Here is a 22,780-nt window from a genome sequence, read left to right on the forward strand (position 1 = left end):
ACCGCTCTCGGAGAAGGCGCCCGGGGGAGTGGCCGGGGCAGAGGGCAGGTTGGGGCACGGCCAGGCTGTGTCTCCCCGAGGGGGCGGACGCAGCGCAGGAGGGCTCCCGAGCGGGGCCGGGGACTGCTCGGCTTGGCAGAGGTGGGTGTGCCCGCCTCCCGGGGCGCAGCCGGTGCCCCAGGCGGGGCGGGCGGGCTGGCTCTGCGCCCCGGGGAGGCTGGCGGGGTAGGGAGCGGGCCGGGGGGAGGGTCGGGCCGCGATGGCTCCCGGCTGGCGGGGAGGGACCGGCCGCCAGAGCTGCTCCGGCGGCGCGGCGGGCGGGGGCAGAGGAGGCAGCGCCGGAGGCTGGCGGCTGGGGCCAGGGGCACGGTGCATGGAGCCGCCAGCCGGGAACGGGACCTGCCCGGACTGCAGCCCGGGGGCTCGCCCGTCCGCCGGGGCCACCACCGCCATGGCCGTCGTGCTCATCCTCACCATCGTGGGGGACGTGGTGGGCAACGCGCTGGTCATCCTCGCCGTGCTGAGGAACAAGAAGCTCCGCAACGCCGGTGAGTTGCGGCGCGGGCCGGGGCCGAGACCCGCAGCGGACTCCCGCCAGCCCCGGCCGGGGGGGCGCGTCCTGCAACTCTGCCCCGGCTTCATCCCCGGCCGCGTCCCGGAGCGGAGCGGCCCCGGCCCTTGAGGGCTCCTGGCTGATCCGGCGCCCCCCAGCGCCCCGCGCCGGGACTCCCTCCCTTCGCCACGAGGAGGCACAACGCAGCGGCGCTTGTGGCCGGTCGTGACCCGGCCGCAGGGCGCTTAGCGGGACTGCGGGACACAAACTGACTCCGGAGGGGCTAATCAACCCCCGCCCCCGTCTCGGGCCGTAACTGGGGGCCCTGAGGCTAACTCCCACGCGGCCTCCGCCCTCTAGCCCCATTCTTGGCCTGAGATACCATCGCCCCAAACTCTCAGGGCTTTGCCCCCTCCGCATGGCTGCCCCGGCTTGTTATGGGCAGAGCTTGAAGTGTCTCCTCTCTCAGCTACGGGCCTGATCCTGCTTCTGGTGAAGTCAGCGGGCTCCAGAGAAGCTGGTTGGGCCCTCACCCGGATTGAAATATGCAGTAACCCCTGCTGGGTTTTGCATTTTGTTTTGTGCTCTCAAAAGTGCCTTGCAAGGAGTCCTAAAGGCTAACAGTTATGTGGGCATAGACTGGGGGGCTTTATCCATGAAAAGGAGGGACAAAATTGTTCTCTGTGGCTTCTGAGGCTAGGACAAGGAGCAATGAGCTTAAACTGCAGCAAGGGAGGTTCAGGTTGGACAGTAGGAAAAACTTCCTAAATGTCAGGGTAGTTAAACACCAGAAAAAATTGCCTAGGGAGATTGTGGAGTCTCATCACTGGAGATGTTTAAGAGAAGGTTAGACGGACACCTATTAGGGATGGCCTAGACAAGAGACTCTAGATGGTGCTTGGCCCTGCTGTGAGGGCAGGAGGCCAGTCTTGATAACGTCTTGAGGTCCCTTCCAGTTCTAGCATGCTCTGATTCTATGAAAGCTTCTGCCCAAATAACTCTGTTAGTCCTTAAGCTGTCACAGGACTCTTGAGTGTTTTTGCAAATAGAGCATAACTGGGCTCCCACTTTGCAACTTGCAAAGAATGCGACTAATGATCCCAGGCTTCGAGCTGATTGACCTCCACCTCCATTTCATGCCACACAGAAGAAGACAAAAAATTCAGGAGCACTGATTCTTTTGCACCCTTTCCAATAAATCAGGCTGCAGCTGAGTTACAAACTTGCTTTTTACCTTGTCTTCCAACTTCTATGAATTCTCTTCCCGTCTCCCAGGGGTAGCTGCAAATAAAGGTCCTGCAGTTATAATTTAGGCAAAACTCATTAAATTGTATGGGAGTTTTGACTAAGAATTGCAGGGCTGAATTCAGCTTGAGCATGGACACACACAATTTGGGAAGCAAGAGGGATAATGAAAAAGAGCTCCCATGACAATAGTAAACAGTTGCTGGTAGGATTCTGCTTCACATGTATTCAGCATACTTGATCTTTGCTGCATTTGGTGATAACCAGATAAACATGGAGTAAAGTTGTTTTCTTTTTGTTTTTTTAGTTGCATGTCAATGTATCACTTGAAAGCTGTGTTTAAAACATTTCTCCCTTGACATGTCTGCCTTCAGGCTACATGGCTGAAACTATTTTTGATTCTTTTTTAAATGGCAAGAAAACTAGCACCGTCACTAGTTTTACAAGGTGAACATCTCTTGTCCAGCACACTCTCTTGTTTGGCAACATCCATAATCAGGCGTGATTTTATTTAGCTGGATGACCACTTATGGGTGTGGCCATGTTTGCCTTGGTCCCATGAAGTGTCTTTACAGCCCCCCAGCCGTGGCTCTCAGTTTTCTGTGCTGTTATTTGGCTTTGATTTACCCCTGTCTTTTAAGAGCCCAGTAAGAAGTCTAGCAAATTCTCTCACTCGGCATCGGTCAGGGCCTGAGAGTGCCAGACCAGAGAGGTTTAATTTGTAGTAATTTCTAAACATGGTATTTATTTTTCCTCGTTTTACCTTGCTTGGTGAAAAGAGTTGTCTAGAAATTATCTTGCAGTAACTGTGTTCTTTGCAGCAGCTCTATAAAGGGTAAACTTCATTGAACTGCCTTGCACTGCACCATTGTGTCTGTTTCTGCAGAGGGAGTGAAACAACCTTTAGCTCTACAGCTAGTTAAGTGATTTAGATATCAATCTCTATCTGCATACTAATTAACAAAAACACAGGGAAGCTTTTTACTTCTGTTACCCCTGTGTCAGTCTGTATTAACTTAAGGGAAAGCAACAGAGTTACTTTGGCGTTAAAGTAAGTTAGTGGCAAACAATAGTCACTCTATTGAAAACATTGCACCAAGCTTATGTGAATTCAAATGCACAGGAGCCTGAACTTTAAGTTAGGAAAAATATTCAGACTGATTTAATTGGTTTGATTTCAGAATCTGAAAATTAGATCTTCTGGTGGGTGCTTCTGGGAATTGGCGATGGAGAATGCTTTTTACAGAAACTTGCTAATCAGAGACTGGAGCATTCTGACTACTAGAACGATAGAGGGGGAAAATTCAGTCATTTGATTGTATTTCAGATGTTTAGTGCTGCTTTTCAGGAAAATCAAGTTAAAATGGAATTTTTAAATATGAATAACAAGAGGTTTTTCAGAGGCCAGCTCTGCGCTAGGGTTGAAAATCAGCTACCCAAATCCAGCTAAGAGAACTGCATAGCTGGAGTCGATGTTATTTTAAATTTACCTTTGCTGCCATCCCCAGTGCGGGAGAAACTCTCCAGTCAACTCTTACTCCTCACAACTGCAAGGAGTACTGTGGTCAAAGGCAGTGCCCATATCATTCGATTTAGCGTGTCCCCTCAAGGTGTGCTACATTGAACGCTGGTAGATCGACCTCCAGCGTATCAATCTTCATGGAAGTGTAGCTGTAGCCTAAGTGACAAGAGGGGCTATTTCCAAAGCCTCAGTGATTCCAATATGTCAGAGGGATCAGTGGCTAATAAACCCCATGAAAACAAAATCTTCATTTGCCTTCTTAAGATTTTTATTAAATGGTCTACAAAGTCTGAACATGGCTACTATGGAATCAACAGATGCAAGTTTAGAGCAACAGCTGTGTGCAGAGGACAAGTTTGGCACTCTTTCATGGGCACAATTGCTGTTGTAGTCAGTGGGCATGATTCCCCCCCCCCCCGCCCCGTATCCCTATTTACAATGAATGGAGCAACTTTAAAGTCAATCGGATATAAGTGCAGTGTGAGTGGAGAACCTGGTCCCTACTTTGTCTGTACCAGAAGGAGGGCAGGAGACGCTTCATATGGATGTAAATGGGCTAAAAGATCCCATTCAGCCTTGGCAAATCTGGTGGTGATGAATGAAGTCTGTCCCGCCCAACTCCCCCAAAAGGACTGACTAGCCCAATGCCCACCACAGGTCCTAACCAAACCTGGTATTCACCACCTCACATCACCATGGCAGCAGCAAGCAGAGTGTTCAAAGTCAATCATACTTAAAGTGTACAAAAAGGAAGCTTCAGACTAGCTAGGGTCAAGGGTTGAGGGCTTATAAAGGGAATGTGTTTAATGCAGATATATGGGGACATAAGAATGGTCTGACCCGATATGGCCAATGGTCCCTCTAGCTTGGTATCCTGTCTTCCAACAGTGGTCAAGGCCAGATGCTTCAGAAGGAGTGAATAGACCAGGGCAATTTACTGAGTGATTCATTGAGTGTCATCCAGTCCCAGCTTCTAAGCAGTCAGATTTAGGAACACCTGGCATGGGTTTGCTTCCCTGATCATCTTGACTAATGTGGACCCATCCTCGATGAGCTTTGCCAATTCTTTTTTGAACACTCACTATGCACTTTGGCCTTCACAATGTCCCCTGGCAATGAGCTCCAGAGCAGACTATTGTGTGACATACTTCCCTGTGTTTGTTTTAAACCTGCTGCTTATCGATTTCATTGGGTGACCCCTAGTTTGTGTGTTATGTGAATGGGCAAATAACCCTGTCCCACTTCGCCCCATGCATGATTTCATATCCCACTTCAGTCATCTCTCTTCCACGATGAACAGCCTGGTCTTTCTAATCTCTCCTTGAATGGAAGCTGTTCTTTACCCCTAATCTTTTTTTGTTGCCCTTCTGTGGGCTTTTGCCACTTCTGGTTTGTCTTTTTTGAGTTGGGGCAATGAGCATCGTACACAGTGTTGAAGGGGTGGATGTCCTATGGATTTCTGCAATGGCATCAAGATATTTACTGTCTTATTACCTGTCCCTTTCTTTAATGGTTCCTAACGTTCTGTTGGTTATTTTGACTGCTGCTGCAAATTGAGCAGATGTTAGAAATATCCATATGACTCCAAGGTCTCTTTCTCAAGTGGTAAGAGGTAATTTAGATCCTGTCACTTTTTATGTATATTTGGGATGAGGTTTTTGCAATTTGCATAATTTTGCATTTATCAACATTTAATTTCTCCTGCTCGTTTGTTGTCCCTTTTTTCAGTTTCGTGACATCTCTTTGTAATTCTTCAGTCTGTTCTGGACATGACTATCTTGAGTAATTTTGTACCTCTACCAGTTTTGCCATCTCACTGACTACCCGTTTTCTGGAACATTTGAGTATGTTGAAGGATCCTGTACAGATCCTTGGGGGATCTGTTTATCTCTTTCTCCAGTGTGAAAACTGGCTGTTTGTTCCTACCCTTTGTCTTTTAACCAGTTACTGATCCATGAAGGAACTTTCTGTCTGATACCATTGTTACTTACTTTGCCTACAACCCTTTGGTGAGGACTTTGTCAAAGGTTTTCTGAAAGTCCCAGTGTACCTTGTCCACCACTATGTTCACTGGATCACCCTTGAAGAATTCTAGTAGATGGGTGGTGCACGACTTTCCTTTACAAAAGCTGTTCAGTCTTCCTCAGTATATGATGATGATCAGTGTGACTGACAAGTGTGTTATTTACTATGCTTTCAACTGATTTTCCTTATACTGAAGTTTATGCTTTACTGGCCTACAATTGTCATGGTCATCTCTGGTACCTTTTTTTAAAAATTGACTCACTCTATTTATCAACCAGTTGTCTGATTTAAGCCATAGGTTACGTACAGCAGGGCCAACAGCTTCCGTGGGTCCATAGACATGGTGCATGGGGGGACTGGCTTCATGCCCCTAGAATGAGCAAGGCTTTGGACAGAAGGGGCAGGGCCAGGGCAGCCAACCCTCAGCTCCTCCTGGAACTCGGTACTCTCTGCCCCCAGCCCTTGGAGCTGTATGGAGCCGTGCTCTGGCTATGATTTTAAAGGACCTGGAGCTCTGGCCACTGCCACAGTAGCAGAGGTGGCTGGGAACCCCAGACCCTGGGGCATTTACCTCCTTTGGTTCCCCCCCGCCCCTTGGTGGCAGACCTGGTTACGTACCACAGTTAATACTTCTGTGGTTTCGTATCTGAGTTTGTTCAGAATTCTTTGGTGACTAGCACCTGATCCTGCTGGTTTGCACCTGGCCAGTTCTTGTGGACAGCAAGTTAGGGAGGCAGGGAAGAGCTATGGTCCCTCCCAGTCATGCCTGCTGACATGAGAGAGCAAAGGGGGCAATTGCCCTGGGGCCCAGTGATTCAAAATGGCCTGGGGCTGGGGCTGGGGCTGGAGCCCCACACTCTTTAAAGCACTATTAGAGCCCTGAGCAGTGTCTCCAGGCAGCTGTGAGTGCTGCTGGGAGGGGTGTGGGGGGGAGGAGGTGCTGAGGGATGGCTGCTGAACCCCTCCCCTTCCATCTGAGGCTCCTCCCATTCCCAGAATGCAGAGCCTGCCCTCCCCACCTTGCCTAGAGGCCCAGCACATCTGTGGGCTTCTGCGTTCCCGGTGCCTGCCCCCTCTGCTGCTGCCTGGCTCACCTGTTCACAGTGAAGTGCAGCGGGTATGAAGTTCCTGCTCTCGTACCAACAGCGGTTGTCCCATCGTGCAGTAAAGGGGGACTCGCTTCACTCTGCAGGGGGAGCGAGGCCTGACCGTCAAGCCCCCAGTTAGCGTGTGTGAAAGATACACATGTGACATAACGAAAGGAGCTGACGGTAAGCGTTGTGCCCACTCACCAAGGCCCTGGAGACGCAGCTGAGCTCCATGCAGTGACAGCTGTGTTTTCTGGCAATTGACCACCTGCAAAGCTCTATCAACGGACATGTCTGGAGGTCTCCTAGTAGACAGCTTCAATCTAGTATAGCACCCAGGAGGTTATGCAGGGGTATGTTTTGCACAAAGAAGCAGAGGACAAGTGAGCAAGCAAATCTGAGGGTTTTCTTCGGAAAAGCAGCTGCCCGGGTGTGTCATGGGGTCATTATATCCCAATCTCCTCCGGCAGCAATGATACTTGATTATGACGACACTGAGGTACTGCGAGACCCAGCAGTGCCTTCTGAATCATCCCAGAGAGAGCAAGTTAAGTGTATTTTTTTAGTCATCTGGGTATGTGTTGCAGCAGACACAATACGGCGCAACCAGCTAGTGGGAGCTGAGAGATTGTGCTGGGGGTGAAGCGTGTGGCGTACAACCTACATGAAGCAGCCAGCTCCTTTGAGTGGTCTCAGGCTGTGGCAGGTAGGGGTCCTGCTGAGGGTCCCACTTGGCTACTGGCCTGGAGCCAGCTAAGTAAGCACCTCCCAGCCAGAGCTTCTACCTGGCACCGTGCCCCAAGTCACCATCCAAACCCTCTGCACCCTCCTCGCCCCCTGCCCCACATTCCAATTCCACCCCCCAGACTCTGCACCTCCTCCTCCCCCACTTCTAGGCCAGAATCCTCTTCTGCATCCATAGCCCCTCCCCGACCTTGCACCCCAAACCCCTACCCCAGATCACAACCCCCTCCTTCATCCAAACTCCCTCTCAGACCCCACGCTCTCCTGTACCCCAAGCTCCCTTCTGCACCCAACCTCAGTCCCAGACTCTGCACCCCTCCCTAGAAAAGTGTGACCCGTGACCACTTAGCAAAATCTTGGCCTGGTCCCCACCAAACAAGTATCGCTCCTCTAGTGTGTAGCGCCCACGGTGACGCATCGTCCGAAGATAATCTACAGTACAGAAAAGTAGTTCTTCATAAACCAACTGCTCTGCAGGCAGTGCTACTTCTGGATTGGTGAGTGCCTGGGCACTATTTTCTTGTATTCTAACTCTTTGAACATTGGTGTTCCATTGGTAAGCGTAACTCTGAGTTAGTCAGACTCTTTACTTTAAGAGGCACCCCTTGCTCTGGGGTGGGGAACCTTTTTGGTTTGGGGGCCACTGACCCTGAGAAAAATCAGCGGGGGGACACACAAGTGAGAAGCCCTTATTCCCCTTGCACACCAGCCCCAGAGACCGGGGGGGGCAGAGTTAATAGATTTAGTGGGCTCCCCAGGCTCTGGGGTGGGGCCATAGGAGTGGGCTACAAAGAAGCTGGCTTGGGGTGTGGGGTCTGGGTGGGAGTGGGATGCAGGAACAGGCTGGAGAGTTGGGTGTCTTGGTGAGAGGTCTGAGTGGGAGCAGGTGCAGAAGCAGCCTGGGGGTGAAGGGTCTGGGTGCTAGGGGGGTGCTCACCTAGCACAGCTCACTGGGGCTCACATGGCATCATGGCCCCCACCACTCCCATGGACTGCCTCTGCTGCTCCTCCTGGCCGCAATTCCAGCCAATCAGAGTGGCAGGTGTGGGGGGAAGCCTACAGGCGGCACTTCTGGGTGCTGGTGTCCCCCAGTTGTGGGAGGGAGAGAGGCAGCAGTGGCAGTAGCACATGGACCCACTTCTTCCAACCCCGCCAGGCAGAGTCCATGGGTCCGAACCAGCCCTGGCTTGCCTGACTCCTGCCTGCAAGGCTCATGACTCCACATCCTCACCCCAGGGGCCAGATGCTATGGGATGGGATGGATCCAGGCGAGCTTGCAGGCTGGATCCGGATTGTGGGTCAGTTTTCCACCCCCAGTCTACTCCCTCAACATGCTGGATAACAAAGATTTTACTGTAGTTTCTCTTCTGCTGCTTTTCTGGCAAAGTCACGTTTTATGTTCCCCACCCCACATCTGTATGTATAGTTATGAAAAATCGCTACAATACAGAGCGATGAATCTGTCTATTTTTTGGGGGGCAGGTGAGGGGTTTTTTGGTTTTTTTTTTAATTCAACACCTTCATTTGCTTACTTTCATGGTTACCACGTAAGTCTTACTCTCACTTTTGCATGCCAGTTTTTAGGAGGGTGCTAAAGATTCTGTGGAAACTTTGCTGGGCTGTCTCTCTAGCGCTGTTGCTGGCTGCTGAGTGTATTAGTCTTATGATTTGTATTTGCAACTCTCCCTAATGCTGCAGGCTACTACAAGTGTGATTTCCTCTCACATGGATCCCTTGTGCTTCCCGGCAGAATGTTTGTTTGAAATGAAGGTGTCAGAGGAAAGGGCGAGCTCTGCAGCGCACTGGTCTATTTTACCCAGCTTTCTCTATTTGTGGACTTATTTATCTTCCCCTAGTGTTGTGACAAGCTGAATGACTCCATGCAGGGGTCTGCAACCACAATAGTGAGAGAACCCATTTTTTCCACATTCAGTTACAAAATCAATCCTTCAAGAGCCCCAGTGGATGTGGCCATGAGACAGTCCTCAACAAATAACATTGAAACTCAGTTTAGGATGAAGCCTGCCTCCATGGTGCCAGAATAAGATGTTTTTGTACAGAGGACCTAGGCTCCCATCTACTTTTAAGACGTTTGTAGTGTTAGGGCTCTAAATGTATTTGTCTATAACCATGCTTACAACTCATGTAATAAGTGGTAGCAAACAGAGTTCTCCAACCAGTAGAAGATTCAGTTAGCTAGCAGAACTTATTGGCTGTGTCTGTAGGTGCCACTTCTTCCAGAAGAAGCAGCATGGTAATGAGCCATCCGGAAGAAGCTAATGAGGTGTGGATGCAAGTTTTCCATGCCTTGTTAACATATCGGCGTGTGGTTCGGAGTCTGGAAGAAGCTCTTGTGGACTCTAAAGTACACATGCAGACGCACGGCCCATGGGGATCTTCCAGAAGGAAACCCAAAACTCAAAGTTTTGGGGAAGAGGAGGTTTCCAGAAGGAGGGTTTCCCTGTGGGCTACATGTCTGCACATGTATCCGGAAGAGCTTCTTCCGGACTCCGAACCACATGCTGATATGCTAATAAGATACAGAAAATTTGCATCTGTGCCTCATTAGCATCTTCCAGATAGCTCGTTACCATGCCGCTTCTTCCAGAAGAGGCAGCACCTGTAGACACAGCCATTGTCTTGGAGCTGGTTCAAATCATTTGGGCTACGTCTATGGAAGGGGCATGTAAATGAAGCTGGTTGAAAATGCTGATGAGACACTGATATGATTATTCAGAACCTCAGTTACATAATCCTGGCCACACCGAGGGTCAGGTGCTGCTTTTTGAATTGCAAACTAGCCCTGTAGACGGGGTTCCTTTTAAAGGAAACACCGATTTGAAAAACACCCTTCTTCCAAAAAAAAAAATGCTGTTCAGTTTTGTGTGATTAAAAGATGGTAATCTTATCCAAAGTGCCTTTTCCCCACTAGAGCCGAACATAACTACAGCAGCACAATGAAAGGGGGCAAGCTGTGTGCAGACAGGGCCTGGTAGGCAGAGCCCACTTCCTGAGAGCTCTGGTTTTCTGTCAGATGCCAAGTATTTCTCCCTGGAGCTAGCAACGTCAAACTGTCTGTGGCGCTCGAGCATGACTTTGCACAAATATTCCCAACTGTTGAGGCCAATATTTCTAATGCAAATCATAACCACTATTTCTATAAACAAATAAAGCAAAACAGAGTGGGTCGGAGGGTTCCCAATCTCCTTGTAGCAGCCACTAAATTGTACTTAGGAGGAAGGAGGGTGAAAAATTTGTTTTCCTTAACCTCTGAGGTAGGACAAGGAGCAGCAGGTTTAAAATGCAGTAAGGGAGGGTTAGGCTGGACATTGGGAAGAACTTCCTACCTGCCAGGAGGGTTAACCACAGGAGTACGTTGCCCAGTGAAGTACTTTTTTCTCCATCACTGGAAATTGTTAAGAGCAGGTAGGATAAAAGTGTGTCAAGGCTGGTCTAGAGGGTGCTTGGCCCTGCCGTGAGTTCAGCGGCCTGGACTTGATGACCTCCAGAGGTCCCTTCCGGTTCCCTGATTCTATGAAACATCAGGCCCTGGAGAGGCAAACCAGCCTGGCCTTCTGCCTGTCCCCAAAATGAAATGTTTCCAAGTGTTGTGCTGCGTGCAGCCCCCTTTGGAGCTTGTCTCCCGCACTCTGGGTCTGACGCCTGGGCAGGGGGAGCAGGGGAAGCCCCCAAGCCCACACTGAGGCTGGAGTTCCAGCATGAGGCAAACCCCCACTTCCCAGTGAGAGCACCTAGTGAGTGGAGCAAGTCAAGCCTCTGTGTCTTGGCACCACTCCCCAGCAGGAGTAGCACAAGGCCTCATGCTGCAACTCCACTCCCTGCCACCCCCCCACCACCAGCAGCACTCACTGGGTGGGGCAGGGCCACCCACCATGCACCTAACCCCACACCCTGGCTGGAGCATTGGGCAGAATGGGGCAAGCCCCTGATCCCATCCTTGGCAGTAGTGCTTGGTGGGTGGAGTGGAGCAAGCCCCTGTGGCCAGCTCCCCAGTGGGAATCCCTGGCGGAATGGGGCAAATTCTGAATGCCAGGTGGGGGAGGGGTATTCATTTTTATGGCAGCCCCCGGCCACAGCATCTCTCCCGGCCCTCCCCTTGGCAAGGCCACCTGGAAGGGGGAAGAGGTGGCCCCATCACTGCCAGCCCACCCACATCTCCTGACCTGGCTATGCCATGGGTAATTCTCTGCTTTCCTCCCTAGTGATTCTGATGGCCTTCATGCTCAAGAGCCTTACTCTGCAACCCCTCTTTAATGTTCTACCAGCGCTGGCCAGTCCCCTCCTTGGGCCCCTGGCAGTCAAGGGCTACAAGCGAGGGCTGGGCCGTGCCATAAACTGGCTGGAGAGGGAATGATTCCCGGTGGCTGCCCCAGCAAAAACGTGAAAGTTCTGTTCCATTAGATGACTTGTCGGCAAGGAGCCAGTTCCTCTCTAGAGGGTGCAGAGCCAAGGCAATGAGCTGAACGGAGCTTTGTCTTGTACAACCGCTCCCCCGCTTGGTAAAGCCTCCCATCTGGGCTTGAATGACCGAGGCGCTGCCTGCTGAAGGGCTCGGACTGAAAATTTCCCATTGAAATCCTGTTTGTCGGATGAATGAACTTCGTGCTGAGTCTCACGTTCACGCCTCCACTGTGTCAACTTCATTTACTGTCCCCTCAGGAAGGCAGAGCCTGTTTGGCTCTCAAGCACTTCTCTTAGTCACTGGTGGTTTAGTGATGGAATTTCACGTGTGAAAGGAGAGCTTGGGCTTAGGGGTGACATGGAAGGATTGGTTTCTCTTCTTCACTGCTGAGCCAAACAGCCAGCTGAAGCAGTCGTGAGCCATTGGGTCCATTCCTGCCCAGCTGCAAGGGCTTGACAGTCCGAGAGCCCAACATAAGAACAGATTTGATTACCCCGTGGAATAGGCCACCTCCACCTCTCAGGTGGTGGGATTTTATCGTGGATATTGCAAGCCACCTGGAAAATGGTGCTAGCTGGAATGTCTTTTGGCATTCTTGCGACATGTCCTAAAAACATAAGGCACCTTCTTGCAGACGACATCCCTGATAGTTTGTAGTCCAGAGTGACCATAAACATCTGCATCACAGATAGTCATTCCACTTTGGCAGTTTTTGTGCGGGGGGGAGGGGAAAGGAGTGTCTGTGTTTGGCAGTCATACAATGGTGCAGCATGAATAGATCCTGAATTTGGGTTAGTTTGGTTTAACTTATTCTCCTTTAGACCTGTTTACAGCTCTTGGTTATAAAGGAGCATTGTGGGCACAGACCCAGGAAAAGGAATTTATTAGAGGAGGAAAGGGCTACTCCTTCTCTAGCTCATTGATACTAATAGTATCACAGACCCCAAATGCTCAAATATCAGGAGACTGTTTGAAAACAACATGCAGTAGTGAGGCTCTTAGTTGCCTTTTGGTTTTGGAGCATGTAGAATTCATGTTTTCAAGTTTTTCTCTGTAATCATGATGACTAGAAACTCATGTTTTAGAAACTGGGAATCTTATGATTGTGCCAAAGGAAAAATACCAACTGATTGCAAGACTCAAACCAATGGTGAAAACTGGTGACTCTGAAATTCTAGACCTCTGTGTTAGGTGCTGTCTAGCCTTAACTTGTTTTCTAGGCTCTTGGAGGCTAAATTATATCACTTTGCTCACTTTGTCTGTATTTGTCCCTAAGTGCCTTGTTGAGGGTTTTATTTCTGTAGATAGTGTCATCGGAAAAAATGATTAAATTTAATCTTAACATTAAAATCTTTGTCATGGAGTTACAACAAAGGCATTAACAATGAAAATGTCACTATATATTTACAAAGTGGGGAGGGTACTTGATGGATACGTCAGAAGGAACAGCCTTTGCTCCCCAGACCTTGCAATCGATGGCCCTGATCCTACAAAGTTACAGTATACAAGGTGGTGGCTGCCTGCCCTTGGTTCCTACAGGTTGAACCTCTGTCATCCAGCAACTCCTGTAATGCGGCGTGATTTTTAGTCAGCTGGATGAGCACTTATCATGGGTGAGGCCAAGTTTCCTGTAGTCCCATAAAGCTTATTTCGGGCCACCAATCCTGGCTCTCAGTGTTCTGTGCTGTTGTTTAGCTGTAATTTACCCCTGAATGTCTTCTAAGAGCCCTGTAAGCTGGAAAGTATTGGTAATGTGCTAGAAAACACTGACCTCCCGTTGTCTAGCAAATTCTCTTGTTTGGCACCAGTCAGGTCCTGAGGGCACCAGGCTAGAGAGGTTCAACCTATAGTGAAGACAATGAGGTGATGCATCGGGCTCTTTGATGATTTGAGCCCTAACCTGGACAGTACCAGACATAGAATGGGACAGGCAAAAGAAAACTGGGTCACTTGTCACTCTAAATCCTTATGTGAGCTCAAACAAGCCAATAGCTGCTCTTGGATACAACATAATCAGGTAAATTGAGTTCCCAGCAATGGCTCTGGAAAAGGCCAGCAGCGTTCACGAGCGGGATAAATGGGCTAGTGCCTGCTCAGTTCCGTTCCTCAGTTGGCTGCGTCTCTGTTCGGACCTGTTGGCCCTACCAATCCCAAGGCTGTGAAAAGAGCCCTTCTCCATGAAATCTGAAGTCTCCTTGTTCATGGAAGCTCCCCATCAAAGGGGGCTTCCTGGCTCCGACTGGGCAGGGGAAGGACAGGACTTCTCCCTCCCCTGCAAGCTGCTCTGGCAGTGGGAGGGTGGGAACCAGACCAGATCCATGTCGGGGTGCCACCTCCTGCTGCAGGGTGCTGTCTGCGACTGAGCAGCAGCCTGAGGTTGCTGCAGCTGCAGGTGGGGCAGGGAGTGCAGTGCTTTCTACAGCTGTGCAGAATGAGAGAGAACAAGTATCGCCCTTCCGAAGCTGGCCAAAACTAGCAGCGAGGGCCCCTCTCTGGGGTGAACCCAGCAGCACAGGGAAGATCAAACCCACCTTTACTTCTTGAAACCTCCTGCAGCTGCATGAAGGCAGCAACCACCGAGCTTCCAAGTCCAGATCCGAAGGCAGAACAGAGGCGAGGGTGTCAGTCCATGACCTCCCTACACGAGGCTTACAACCTTGCCCCCACCATCTCATTTTGAGTTGGGACCCCACCCTAACACCAGGAAGTTTAAACTGCTGACAGGGTAAAATTGGCCAATTTTGAACTCTTATAGCTGTGAAATTGACTATAATGGACTGTGAATTTGGTAGGGTCCTGCTCATTCAGATACACTTCACTGGGTTAGTCACGTTACAAAATTCTGACCTTAGTGTTATCAATTTCTTGTGTGCATTGCTTTCAGGCTAATTAACTCTAGTGGATCCAAGCTGAGTAATCCTCAGGTAAGGCAATTGTATTAGGGAGGAAATAAACCATAAACAGAAAATCTTTAACTTTGCGTTCTCTGTTACTTGAGTTTTTTTCTTAATGTAGTTCACAGAGTGGGAGGGGAAAATAATGGCAGTAACACTGGCTGTTGGAAATGTGACTTAAAGTTAGACCCAAACGCAGTTCCAGAACAGCCTCCAAGAATGGAAGTAACTCTAGCTCTGAATGTTGCGGGTGTTTGTGGCAGAGTTGCCTGACTGTTGACATTATTCACCGTGCTTGGGTATGTTGCCTGAGTTGGCTGAAGGAGATGCCCTTGTGGAGGGAACTCTGCAGAAAGGAGAAGAGAAGTTAGGCCTACACTAAGGGATTAAGTTGGTTTCAATTGCGTAGCTGGAATCAGTGTATCAGAAACCAACTTACCTCATTGATTTCACTAAGGAAAGTCGATGGGAATGTTTCTCCCAATGATCTCCCTTACTGCCTGTGATAGTGAGGCATACAGGGGTTGATTGCTGACCCCAGACAGATCATTATGCATGTCTTTACTACATGCATGAACTGGAACACTGGAAGATCGACCCTGACCAGATCGATCTTCCATGTAGCATAGATAAGCCCAGAGAGGCAAACTGAATAACTGTAAAGCTTCTGTCTCAGGGCTTAAGACCATTTCCAACTATTGGAGATAAAAATTAGACTGTGGTGGGAGAGTGGAGAAAACAGACCATCGCACCTCTGTTGCTGTGCTATTCTTGTATATTCTTCTGAAGCATCTCCAGGTCTCCATGTTAGGCTCCGCTGTGAGCCATTCTGGTCCTTCCTGTGATCTAAAAAATCTCTTTCTACCTCTGTAGAACATGGGTGCGGGGACCGAATTGGAAATTTCAGAAAGTTTTGAAATGACCTGGTGGGTTTGTTTTGTTCTGATGATGATCTAAAAGCTGAAGGAACCATACATGAATATGTCAGAAAGGATGAGTCAGGCAAATGAAATTCTTCACTTTCAATTGTTTTGGAACTTTTCTATTCAGTTCCATCAAAATTGACACGCTCCAGCAAAACTCTTCGGTGCTAAGCAGCACTTTCTGATGGGAGAACAGTTCCATGAGATTTTTTCCATCAGTTCTGCTGGGCAGCTATTGAAAGATCCCAGTCGCCACCCCGCCTTGAGGAGCTGAGCCATCACCCCAGTCGCTGAACCAGTGGTGGCCTCGCTGCTTCTCTGCCAGGAATTTCCCCCCTTTCCCAACCTGGCCCTCAACCCTTCACTTTTGATCTCTCTCAGGCTGAGAATCAGCAGCAAAGTTTGCAGCATCAGTTTGCACCAGAGGCCTGGGACTGAGGCTTACTGGCCATCCGGGGTGGAATAAATTTTTATAATGTGCACGAAGGAGTGTGCAGATGTGCACCACCAAAAGAAACCCATGCTGCTGGCTACAGGTAGCTGTGGGTGCTCTTCTAAACAGCTGGGTGGCGCCGGAATCTCTCCTGGGTGGCCTCCCAAGTGCTCAGCTTACAGGGAACACTGTAACTGGCCTTGAGAGGGGGATGGTTCCATGCAGCAAGGCCATCCAATGCAGAAGGCCAAGGTGTGGAAGGGACTTTCTGCCCACCGTGACCTGATGAGGAAGAATTCCAAAGGAAGGTAAGTGAGCCTCCTGAGAAAAGCACGGGAAAAGGTCAGGGTGGGGGGCTCTGATGGCAGGGCCCGATGAGGGCAAAGGGACATGGCAGAATGGGGGAAATCAGGAAGGCTCCGTCACAGGGTCTCATAGGTTGAGAGAGGCTGAGATTGAGGAGCAGGGGCACTTCCCCTGGTTGATGAAATACTTTCCGAGTAAAGTCCGGTGTTGATCTTGGCAGGTCTAAAGGAAAATGGATTAGACAACATTCAAAACAGTCACTCTTGGATTTCAATAATATTGCTGAAATAACATATACTTCTTTCAGAACCTGCCCGTGCCCCATGAGAATACCCGTCCTTTTTTGGCTGGCATTGCCAAGCACGTGCCATGCAGCCAGCATGCAATGGGCAGGGCTCAGACTCCAAGTTGCATTGTGTCCTCTATTTCCACTGCCTATATTGCTAATTGAGGGTGGACGAGACCTTGCACCCAGTCAACTGGTTATTCAGTTTTCCTACTCAATGGCTAATGTCAAAATTTACATGTTTTACTGCAAATTAAGTCAGTGTCCTCTTTCAGAGCCCAGGTGCTGGAAGCTGCTAAGGTGGTTTAAGGTGAGGCATGTTCACCTGAAAACCGTGCATTCAGTAATGTTTAATCTAGGTTGCAATAGCTGGAAAGTCTGGACTGTTTGCCTCCCCTGCAACATGCACTGCTCTGCCTTTTGGTATAGGGCAGCTGTTTCTCAGTGTAGTAGCCGGAGGTACTGAGATCTCATTTGGGGAGAGTGAAGTAGCTGCCCTTTAGCTCACATGGTAGAGTGCCGGGCTTTAGACCCTCTGCTCATAGGTTCTATCCCTGGTGCTGGCAACCTGGGTCTGTTGCTGTTACAATTGGTGTGTTGGCTGGGAAGAACTGCTGTAAGGTCTCAGAAGCTGAGGATGTGCTGTCTTAGCCCAGGGAAGCATGTAGTACCCAGAGGTACTGAGACCTCATCTGGTGCGAGTGAAGTTTCTGCTGTACAGCTTAGGCTGACAGCCAGCTGGCCTTTAGCTCATGTGGTAGAGTGCAGGGCTCCTATGGTGTCGGCACCCTGGGCCTGTCAATGTTACATCGGGTAACAGGATCCATTGGTGTTTGGCTGAAAACAAACCAACACAGCCAGCCTTTGACAGTGAATACATTGGAACTTGAATTAGTGAGCAGTGTGATATCAGCATGACCGTCATGAGGAAAATTGAAGAGGGGTGTTGGGTGTGTGTGTGTGAAACTAACATTTCATAGTTTATTCAGTCCTAGTGCAGATTTCCCTCCCTCCACTAGAGCAGGGAGCAGCAGCCTTCCCCAGAGGGAGAGCTGAAATTTGACCTTTTGACCTCTATGTGAAAGTGCCCCTGATACTTTATTTTAAAGATGCCAACAGTCCTACTTACAAAGCTTCATTAATGCATAAGTAAAGATGCAGAGCTTTACCTTTCAGGGGATGGTTGGTAGCATTAGCTGATCTTTTGTTAAGCCACGGACAGCCTGGCTTTGAGCAAGTCCCTGGCTTCATGAGGGAGGAAGGGACAGGACTGAGTTTCTACCTTGCCTGCCGATGAAAATTGGCTCACGCGCCACTCTTGGCACCCATGCCAGGGTTGCTGACTCCTGTTCTACGCAATGGGTGTAACCAGCCTTCTTTGCCAGTGAAGCAAGATGTGGGCTCTAACTCACTCTCCCAGCTCGCGTGAACCACCAAAATCGAGTGAGACCGTGGGGTGTGTAGATTTGCAGGGGAGGAGGGGCGGGAGCAGCGCACAGCTTAACTTTGTGGTGAACGCAAAAAATCTTAGAACTTCATTTTGCAGGAATGCAGATGTCTGCCTTCCTGATGGCAGGGATCATCTCTCATTCCCAATAACCAAAGGACACTGCCTCAGTGTTTCTCGCAGTTTTCCAGAGGAGAATGATGAGCTCATTCCTGCAAAGCAGCGTTATGTGTGCCTTTCCACACACGTGCTCCTGCTGTATATTAATACTGGCTTACTTAACTCTTCCCCCAGTGAAACGAGGAAGGCTACTAGGGCACCCGGTGGCATTTGCAGAGCTGCTCATTGTAGCTGCACAGTTATTGGCTCGGCAGACCCAAGGAAAGGTGCCAGGAGGGGAGACAGTTGGCAGAATAATACAGTTCTATATTTGGAAGCCCTAATCTGCCTTTTTGTTTTATGGGTTTCTGATCAGTCTGTTCTAACTCCTGGCCTCTCTGCCTCCCAAAGGAAGGTTTTAATCATGTTCTGAACCCTTTTAAGGTAGTTGGGTGTGATGTGAATTGGCAGAAGGTTATACGGTGAGTAATTCGGTGGCAGAACTGCTCTTGTTCCAGCCATCTGAATGTAATCCGGCAGCAGGACCATAGATTTGCTCCAATTTACCGCAGAGGAAAAGGAGGTTTCCCGAAGTGCCCAAATCAGCATGTTCTGGAACCAGCACCTGAAAACTGTCTAAGAGCCGGCACCAAGTTCTGGAATGATGTTTCTATCCAAAAGCTGGGTAGTATCCCTGGCGTTCGGAGCCCTTCCAACCAGTCTGATGTGCCTTTTAACACGTTAATGCATGAAACTTCCCTCCTCTGACTAGTACTTACTGGTGAACCAGTCTCATCTGCTTCTCTAGGATTACTTGCTTTGCAGAGGGTGTGACTCGGGTAAATAGAGGGTTGTAGGAGTGGTTTGTTTTGTTTGGGGCAGGCGGGTTTGCAAAAAAATGTATTGTGCCCAGAAAGGCCCGAGCCCACACCCCTCCCCTGCTCACTCTCCCTCCCACCTAAAGCTCTGAGAGGGAGTGTGGGGAGAGGGTGGGGAAGGTGTGGTCTCCAGGAGGGAGTTTAGGAGCTGAAGAAGGAGAGGGAATTTGGGGGAAGCAATGGGGGGAGGGGGTAGAGGGAGAGGCTGCAAGCTTCGGAGGGAGTGGATGGGGAGGACCACGCTCACTGGGGCCCATATAACTTAGCACCTGTGGCGACGTTAGATCAGTAAATAGCGGTGTGGCCTCAGCAACTGTCAGATAGGGGCTTGTGTACATGGGCAGGGACCAGGAGGATGACAGCAATATAATTTATACTGTCATAGCTGTACCAGGCCATTGCTGTAGCTCTCGTTTCAGGGCACTTAGGTAAGAATTCTATAACGGGGCATTCCATGTGCTCGTGATGTGACTGTCGTGATGGAGATATGCTTAATGCCTCATGGAGCACCTCAAGGGAAAGGTGGTGATCTACTGGACATGATTATCCCGTTTGCACGCATGTGTGATTTTTGTAAGGCGAATTAGGACTATGGAGCTATCTATCTGTATCCTTTGGGTCACTCCCACTGATTACACTTCAGGGCTCTGATGGGCCATTTACAAGAGGCAATGGAGCTGAACCTTCCTGCAGATGTGTAGGTCAGCCCGTGAAATATGAAGACGGGCCTTCTGGAGACATGCAACCATGTCCTCTGATACTGGAGTCCATCTTAAATGCTGTACTTTTCCATGTGAAGCTGGGAGGGGGCCACTGAAACAAAGGGCAAAACCTTATGCAAGACCTACTTAAGGGTGGAATTCTCCCTGGTTTCTCCACCCACGGTATGACTGTTTAGTAAGAACTGAGATTGAACTGAGGGAAGGAACTGGGCCCAGGCTGGCAGGGATGTCTGGTTTGTGAAGATGATTATTACAACAACATTTAGGGTGTGAGATGGTACACGGAACTATTTCATTAGTGTGTAAGCTTAGTTTGCAAATTCTGTTTTGTTTTGCTTAGGCGTCTACTTTGTTCTGTGTGCTATCTCTTATGAGCACGTAAATCCTACCTTTTGTGTACAATAAAATCACTTTTGCTTATTACTAAACCTGGTGGAAGTAATTGTTACCTAGGAGGCAGGAAGGCGTCTCTGTGTATCTCTGTATGTTGTGAAAGAGGGTAAATTTCTTACATGTATACTGTATAGAGCTCTGTAGAAGATAAGCTGGATTTCTCTAGGGTTCTGCTCCTAGAGGAGCTGTGTACTTGAGTGCTGAGAAAAGATCCCATGTTCTGCTGCTTACAGTCTGTGTCTGCAGCCTTGGGGATGTGACCCTGTCCCTGTATCTTGGTTGAAGCAGGCTGGAGAGCTGGACTAAGCAAGAGGGGGTGACAAAGTGCCCAGGCTGTCAGGGGAAACAGGCTCAGCGAGGTCTCAGCACATCAGGTGATGCTCTGGAGGGGTGGGGTGCGGGGGTCCTGACCCATCATGTATATGAGGGTTTAATTCAGAGTAATACCCCTGAAATTGTCTCTTTCATCCTGGAATACTGTCTGTGGGGAGTTAGAGCTATTCCAGCCTGCATGATAGGTCTGCTGGGCAATTTCTCTCTGCAGATGGGCTTCTGCTTAAATCTTGTTGCATTCATTGCTGAAGATCAAACACACAGATCAAGAATCTCCCCTCACCTACCTAACACAGTGCTCAGCTTCAGTGTTGGACTCCCTCTATGCGCAGGCCTGGATGGCAGCAGTGTGGCGTTTAGTTCGTTGGTGTATTCATGCCTTCTCCTCTATTAGGGCTTGCAGGACAGTGGCGGGTGACAGCTCACCTGCCCTGAAGGTTCTTGTATGTGGCATCCTTCAGGTGCAATGCTTTGTCATTTGTCTTCTCGCTCAGAGGAGTGCGTTGGGTGGCAGCATCGTCGGGGTGCTTCACGTACCTAGTGCTGTGTCTTTAATCCACGTACTTTGGTCTTGTTCTTGTGCCCGTGCCTTGGGTAGGTAAGAGTTGCAATAAAGTAAATGGACGGTGGCACCACTGGGATAAGGGTGAGGAGACTACTGGTGGAGTGGGCAGAGGCAGCGTCTACAGAAATTTATTCCGCCTGCCTTTCATCAAAATGGCTTCCAGCCTTCATGGTTGTGTTACATCCACTGCTGCTTCTGGCTTCTCAAACAAGTTGCAGTGGCCCAGGGAGCTTTTACCATCTACTACTGGCCAGGATGGTCCTGCCTAATGTGGTGCAGGAAGCTATCATCCTTCCCTTTGTCCTCTCCAGACTCCTGGCATTCTCCGTAGGGTTAGCCTGAAACTGTCAGCCTCACCTCCAGGGCCAGTGTGGATACATAATGTGAACTTCCTATTCACTCCAGGTATAATTCTACCCGGCTGTGGTTTTTAATCCTTCCCCTGTTCTGTGATATTGTCACTTGTCCTAGATCTTGTCATGACACTTCAGCTCCTGGGTCCAACGGTCTTCTAATGCTCACGTTCCAGGACTTCTCGTATCGTCTCAAACGATCAGCCTCATCCTTGGAAATTGTTTTCTACTGTAGCTGGACGTGTGCAGAGTTGAGAGATCACAGTGTACGGCCCCGGTATTCTGCTTACAACTGGATTATCTCCTAGTTTCAGACTTCAAAGTCCCATGAAAGCACCCAGCCGCTGCGTTTGCCAATCCAAAGGCTGTGTGAGGTGTGAATGCTCTGTGTCGAGCAGATGTGTGGGATTTATATGTCTCACATGAGAGAATCTGTCCATGGGCCCTTTGAGAATAACGAATGCTGAAAGGAACAGAGAAGCTCATTTAATGAAATGAGCCAGTCTGAGGGTCTGTCTCACAGACACCCCCCCCCACCCCAGCTCAAAGTACTTGAGAGCCTCTGCTTTAATGGATTCCTAGGTGCCTCATGCTATTCTTGGAAAGAGGCGGCACAAAACACATCAGATTCAAAGCTTCATGTGTGCACTTTGAGTAGCAAATGACCCACTTTATAGCTGTCTGGCCAGCTACTGAGAGATGTTTAAGGTGGCAACAAAAATAACAGTTTAAAAATGGGAGTGAAAATTCATTGCCAAGTGTGACAGGGTCAGGCCAGAGGGCTGACTTAGAAGGGGAGGGAGGCAGCTCTAAAACGCAGAAATGGCCTTGGCTAATCAGGTGTTATCGCAGGCAGAGTGGGAGCAGGGAAGAAGCAGCGATAAATCAGTTAGGGCCGGCAGATCCCTCCTGAGGCTGCCATGGGCTTTTTAAAAAGACACCCACCCCCTATCCACCCGGTAGGGAGGGTAAGAGAGAGTGGAAGAGGAGGCTGAAGAGAAGTGAGGAGATTAGTACAGATAAGGAGAGAGTGGCTGAGAAGAACACCAACAATCAGAGACAGCAGGGAAGGCAAGGAGCACCCACAAGGAGTATTTCATTTCCCTTTCTCTGGTAACCCCAGAGCTCAGCCAGGGGCTAGGAAGGACTGGTTACTCAGCCCAGGCAGACCAGGGGGGTCCTACAAGCTGCCCTTTGAACCAAGGGGCAGAAGCCCAAACCTTGGCAAGAACAAGTGGAATGTGTACTGTTGTACCCAAATCTCTGGAACTGTGGGCTGAACAGAGGCCTGGGGTCCGGGAGTGGTACTGACCTTGCTGCACAGGTTAATGCAAAGGTGCCATGCAGTTGAAATCTAGGTAACTCGTATGTGCTTGAAGTAGTTTTAGGCCCAAAACCTAGCCCCATGTTGTTCTTTTGAATTTATATGTCCCATCTGCCAAAATGTTCTTCACTGCTCTGTTGCTGCACAGAAAGACCATTTAGAAACTTGCAGGAGAACAAAGTATGTCAATAATTATGCACCAAGCAAACACGTATTTTTGTCTT

General features: G+C 49.5%; 1 protein-coding gene across 1 annotated transcript in view; it reads left to right on the forward strand.

Annotated features, from left to right (window-relative positions):
• Window positions 1–373: 373 nt before the first annotated feature.
• Window positions 374–22,780, forward strand: part of GPR50 (G protein-coupled receptor 50) — a 68,567-nt gene continuing 46,160 nt past the window's right edge. The window contains exon 1 of the mRNA XM_075007791.1: window positions 374–548. Within this exon, the coding sequence (XP_074863892.1) occupies window positions 374–548 (175 nt within the window). The remainder of the gene's footprint in view (window positions 549–22,780) is intronic.

This window comes from Carettochelys insculpta, chromosome 13 (genome assembly GCF_033958435.1).
Source record: "Carettochelys insculpta isolate YL-2023 chromosome 13, ASM3395843v1, whole genome shotgun sequence".
In the NCBI taxonomy this organism is placed as follows: Eukaryota; Metazoa; Chordata; order Testudines; family Carettochelyidae; genus Carettochelys; species Carettochelys insculpta.